Source organism: Cupressus sempervirens, chromosome 4, assembly GCF_028749045.1.
Source record: "Cupressus sempervirens isolate cs-2001-9-10 chromosome 4, ASM2874904v1, whole genome shotgun sequence".
NCBI lineage: Eukaryota > Viridiplantae > Streptophyta > Pinopsida > Cupressales > Cupressaceae > Cupressus > Cupressus sempervirens.
The window spans coordinates 910,558,383-910,563,890 of NC_143121.1; the positions used below are offsets into that span (position 1 = coordinate 910,558,383).

The 5,508-nt window shown below is 34.8% G+C and overlaps 1 protein-coding gene across 1 annotated transcript; it reads right to left on the minus strand.

Moving 5' to 3' along the window:
• Positions 1–1,228: 1,228 nt before the first annotated feature.
• LOC149564355 (galactinol synthase 4-like) lies at positions 1,229–3,069 on the minus strand. The gene is made up of 4 exons (XM_089827414.1): positions 2,650–3,069; positions 2,216–2,539; positions 1,696–1,830; positions 1,229–1,611 (listed from the first exon to the last, which is right to left on the minus strand). Exons 1-4 carry the CDS (start codon positions 2,995–2,997, stop codon positions 1,402–1,404), a joined length of 1,017 nt encoding a protein of 338 aa, XP_089683540.1. The 5' UTR covers positions 2,998–3,069; the 3' UTR covers positions 1,229–1,401.
• Positions 3,070–5,508: the final 2,439 nt, after the last annotated feature.

The following is a 5,508-nucleotide window of genomic DNA, read 5'->3' on the forward strand; positions in this document are numbered from 1 at the left end:
GTTTCATCCAAAGTTAAACCCAATTAGAGCTTATAGATCCATTTGCATAACATTCAACAAATGTTGTGGCTTGTGAATAATTCATTTTAAATTTCTCTTTTAAGCTCGTCAATTGATATTTTCCATAGCAAATCAAATTGTGAATTTTCTATCAAAGATTTAATTGTATATTTTTTGAGACAAATTCATTGACATACATTTCTTGATTAGTGGTGAAGCACACAATGAGTTTAACATTCACTTCATCTATTATGTGATGCTCACAAAGGTGAAGCACAAAGACTTATTGGGAGGTTGGAGGGTCAACCATCCAAATACTGCTCCAACTCAAGCATGGTTAAACATATAATTTTCTCCTTGTTTAAACCCAGTTAGCTTGCTTTCCCATTTGTAAAACCTTTAGCAATCTTTGTTCCAAATGAACCATCATAAGCACACCATTTGATAAGTAGAAAATATTTTCCTCAACAAGTTAAATTATGATGTTGTTGTCAAGATTTAAGTGCAGTTTTTGAGTCAAACTCATTGACAAATGTTTTATGAGTATTGCCTCACAAGAACCCATCTCTTGTGACAATGAATGGAAAAGGTAACAATCATTGTATCTATGTGACACTCACATAGGTGAAGCATCGAGACTTCCAGGAGCTCACCCATCTCCATAAGTTACTCTTTCTCAAGCATGCTTAGTTATTTCTTCCAAAGTTAAACCCACTTAGGGCACAATCCCAAGTTTGTAAAATCTTTAGGAAGTATTCTGCCTTATGATCCATTCATTAAATAAGTTCTCCTTAAGCTCAATAATTGATAGGTAGAAGCTGTTTTCTACAAAAAGTTAAATTGTGATATTGTTGTGTGATTTAATTAAGATGGGTCGATTAGCTCTTTACTCTATTAAGAATTCAAACACCATTCAATGATTTGAGATTTCTGTCGACAATGGTTTGAAATATTACCATGTCACATTAGATGTCTTCAATTAATCCGTTGACAACAATCTAAAATCATGATGAAAAAGAATCTTAATACCGTCACTTAAAAAAGATGTTTTTATAGTCTGCAATACAGCTGATCTAATTTTAAATCTACAAATGACAAGTATAGTAATTTAAGATTTATCTCATGCTTCTCGAATGAAACACTACATCTTAACTCAAGATATAATTCATTACATGTCATAGTTTAAACATGAATCTCTTAGCCCAAAAGCTTGAAGAGAACAATTCCATAAGTTGAATGTATAAGTCCTCTGATATATTAATATTAATCATAGATGTGGAGCTGCCAACACTGGCAGCTATATAAATTCAAATATATATATATTCCAGCAAGTAGTTTTATCACTGTATAATACGGTACATGTCATGTTTGTCATTGCAGCATGAGCTCTCTTTTTTTGGCTCAAGCTGCAGGTGGAGCAGGCAATATGCGTGCCCTCCTAAGCATTTCAACATGACCACCCTGCTCTCCTTCAGATCTTCTCTCCCCCTCCTTCGATCTCAAGTCCAGCGGGTCATCGTTGTATATCTCCCACCACCTGTTCACCAATGTCTTGATATCTTCTCTATCCATATTCTCCTCCTCACCTGTGAACCTCCACGGTTTCGAACCCTACACATATCCATTAATTCAAATCAATAACCTGCAGAAGGCCAGACATGCCCAGTACTTTTGTTCTTAAAAAAAGGAACTTACAGCTGCACAGTAATGCGCTACTTTAACTTTGTCAAGGTCGACATTCTCCGGATGGCGCCACAGCATGGCCAAAACCAGATTGTACACCAACGGTATGGGCTTGTACATCTTCTGGAAATACATGTTCAAGAAATCCTGAAAATAAAGATGGTAAAGTTCTTGTAATACTATTTATATAATAATATTACACATATTTGGAGGAGAGAATTCAGAAGATTCTAATGGACTCTTTAAGATGGGTAGAGAGTAATCATATTGCTAGAATTCTTATGAAATTAAAGTCTGCAATCGTAGTGAGTAGATTTATGAGTTTTTTTTTATCAATGTCTCGTGAAAAGAGAAAGTATAAGAAGATGAGGAAAGAGATTGCTCTTAGATTACGAACCATGAAAATGTGAAATGTAAAGAAGAGCGTAAACAAACACATCAAAAGAAAAAAGAGGATCTCAATGATCCAACTTATCCATATATCAATCAATTTGAAATGTAAAGAGAAACAGAGGTGGTATGAATGAAATACCTGCTCTGCAAAGGGTGTTGGAGGAATGGACATGAGAATCTCCATCATGTTGTCAAAAGTCAAGATGCTGGGCTCAAACACAAACATCCCCGCATTGAAATACATAGGTGGATGCTGATTTTTCAAGTGGACAGGCCAGGCCACTTTATCAGGGCATTGCTGACAATACCCGATCTTATATTGCACAGTGTGACTCCACGTCTTCTCACAGAAACAATCCATGACGGCATACAAATATCCATCTGGCAACTCGAGCAGATTGTCAATGTTGTCAAAGACTTGTATGTCTGCGTCCAAATACACCATTTTGCTGTATTCCTCAAACTGTGGAAACCCATTAACCCACAATCTCAAAAACTCAGTCACAATCAACCAAAAAGAACAAAAATCATCCCCCCATCATAAAAGAAGGAAGAATGAAAACATCTACATACCTCCCAAATGCGCAATTTAGAGTAGTTGAGAACATAGTGTGGCATGGCGAATTGGACTTGATTCTCAGGAGGATTGATGGGTTCGATCTCTCGAACAACACAACCCTGGTTAAGCAATTTTAACCTGTGTTCATCAGGAACATCTGGTAAGACCGCCACAACCAGAGGATATAAACTCCTCACCCTTCTCAGTCCTTTGGCCAGTCCAATGACACCCTTGATGTAATCTCCTGATCCGGCGAGGAAAGTAACAAATGCTCTCTTAGATCGTCCACAGTTATTAGCTGACTCCATCCTTTCGTCCAAGATTTCAACAGGAAACTCAGGACCCATGTACAAGGTTTTCATCTAATGAAAGCGAAGTTGCAAGTATTAGAAATGGTGGTTATATCGATTAAAGCTGTCGGGATGTCTCAGCTTTATAGGGAAATAAAGGCGTAATCTTTATCTTATCCGTAATTATGAAGAAGGTAGCGTGGAAGTCACGGAGGTGGATTGAAAAAGTGGGTTTGGTATATTCACAGATATTCGGATTGAATTAAACAGGATTCCATGCCTAGTAAAGTCGTCGATGAAGAAATAGAGCTTTCAAGGGTCTAGAAGGTGAAGGAAAATGTCGGTGAAACGACTGAAAAGTTATGTTTAAACTCACACGGCAATTCCGAATGGTTCGCTCGCGCCGGGAGTTACGGTCGATCTTCATGACATGTGTTCATGTCAGTCTAATCAAGATCAGTATTGAACTTAGCCAAATCTTCCTTTTGTGTCGGAAGATGGAAGGTTTGAATGAGCTGTCCTTCAACTTTGGTAAACGAGGATGAGCTGATGCTTTTTAGTTGCTTCCATGTTGTATCGAACCCATGAAAGCAATTGGGATTTCGAGTCATTATCCGATCGAAAGTGAGCCAATGGCTTTTCGTCAGGCATCGAACATTTGAACTTATCTACATGTTCTCGTTTTCAAAATGTCAATGGTGAATATGATATTTGTTTGAAATAGCAAGTTAACATTAACAATAGTTGTGGACGACGCAGTTGCTGTCTTAAGTCCATTTGTTCAGAGTTTTCATGGATTGAATCCTCAAATAGTGTTTAGCGGGGGAAATATCTAACAAAGGAAGTGTGTTCACTAAAATGAGTTAAAAAGGGCCGTATCCTAAATCTATAGAGAAGTTTATAGAGAAGTTCTCTTGCCTATATTTTCAATTAGGAAAATGTCTATTCATATATGATCTTTATATACTATAGGGGATATGAGCTATTAGATGAATGGGGTTCTTAACATGAACAGCTTAAACATCACACACTAAGGCTTGATTCTTAAGCTAAACATGTTAAATAGTTAAAGTTGACTTATTTTTCCAAATTTAATCTCTTAGTGTGTGATGTTTAAGGCTGGCCTGAATAACATGTTATAATTAGGAGTCATTGGGTGAATAAAATAGACCTATAATGGGACACTAAAACGGTACCATCAATGAATATTTCTTAAAAAAGAGAAAATTTTATAATAAAACAATCACTCATGCAAAGCCACATGAACACACCATTAAGCATGACCAAGTACATATTTATGGGTCTTACTTTTTTTGGATTTTTAACACGTTTCTCTAAATTTACTTGTTGATATGGCATGTAAATGCCTCCACACTAGAAATTTCAATTTGGGGTTGCAAACTAGGACAAGGAAATTTAAAAAGTAATAATTAAGGTTTGGGGGTCAACATGGTGATTCATATAGACCTTAAAGTTAGGGTGAGCAAGTATTGCTCCCTCCCCATAATGGATATGCTATCATATTTTGATCTAGTATAATATTAATCCTTCAATACAAACTATCTATGTTTAAGACAAATTACTTGATAAATAATTGGAACTCAAATAGGAATCTATTGAAATATCTAATAAATGCTATAACAACATAAAAGAGGTATTATATAAAATCCCATAACACAAATTCCAATTCCATAGTCTAAGATGGGTCATAGACTATGTTTAGAAGATACTCATAGTGGTCATAGTTTATCAAATTTACTGTCATAGCTGACCACCAAACCTAAGTACTCTTATTTTATTTCCTTTATCCATACAAAAATAATTCATGACACATGTCATAAAATATTATAGCATTGTCCAAGATTACAATCTATTCCACCACTTACATCGTCCTACATGTTATAACTTTTTATATCAATGAAAATTATAAGTGAGTTAAAATAAATGTTATTTTAATAAGAAGATCAAGTCTATTTCATGATGGAAAAACTTAAGAATTTAGTGAGAACATTCCTTGAACCTTAGCTAGGAGAAGTCAATAAGGTCTTTCTCATTAGTGCCATCATAAAATATTTTTTCAACCTAGTAAAGAAGTACGTAATAGAAGAGGTGACTAATAAATTCATTATAACCAAAGGAAACCTCAAATTCTCCTAAGGGTGGCTAACCAAAATGAAGGAAGTGATAGATTAGATCAAGAAGATCATATTTTTCAAAAGGGCACGTCTTCAATATTTTGGTTTGTTATTCATAAGAATATATATATATATATATATCTATGTATATATATGGTTTTGCCAACTATTTTATACCATTATTTCACCATTTGCATGAGAGAGCCTAGTGATCCATTTATTTTTTAATACCAATATGTTTCATAAGCTATATAAATAAATGGTAACTTCATATGTTGTAACTGAAGAAGCAATTGGTCAAGTATACCTTAGGCCTTCAGATACTCTGACTAGATGTTTTTAAAAGAGGAAATTAAAAAAATATTTAACTAATTTAGCTATAGCCTATATCAAGGTTATAGTATAGTGACCTAAAATTGAACATATGATAGATGTATCTTTAAGGTCT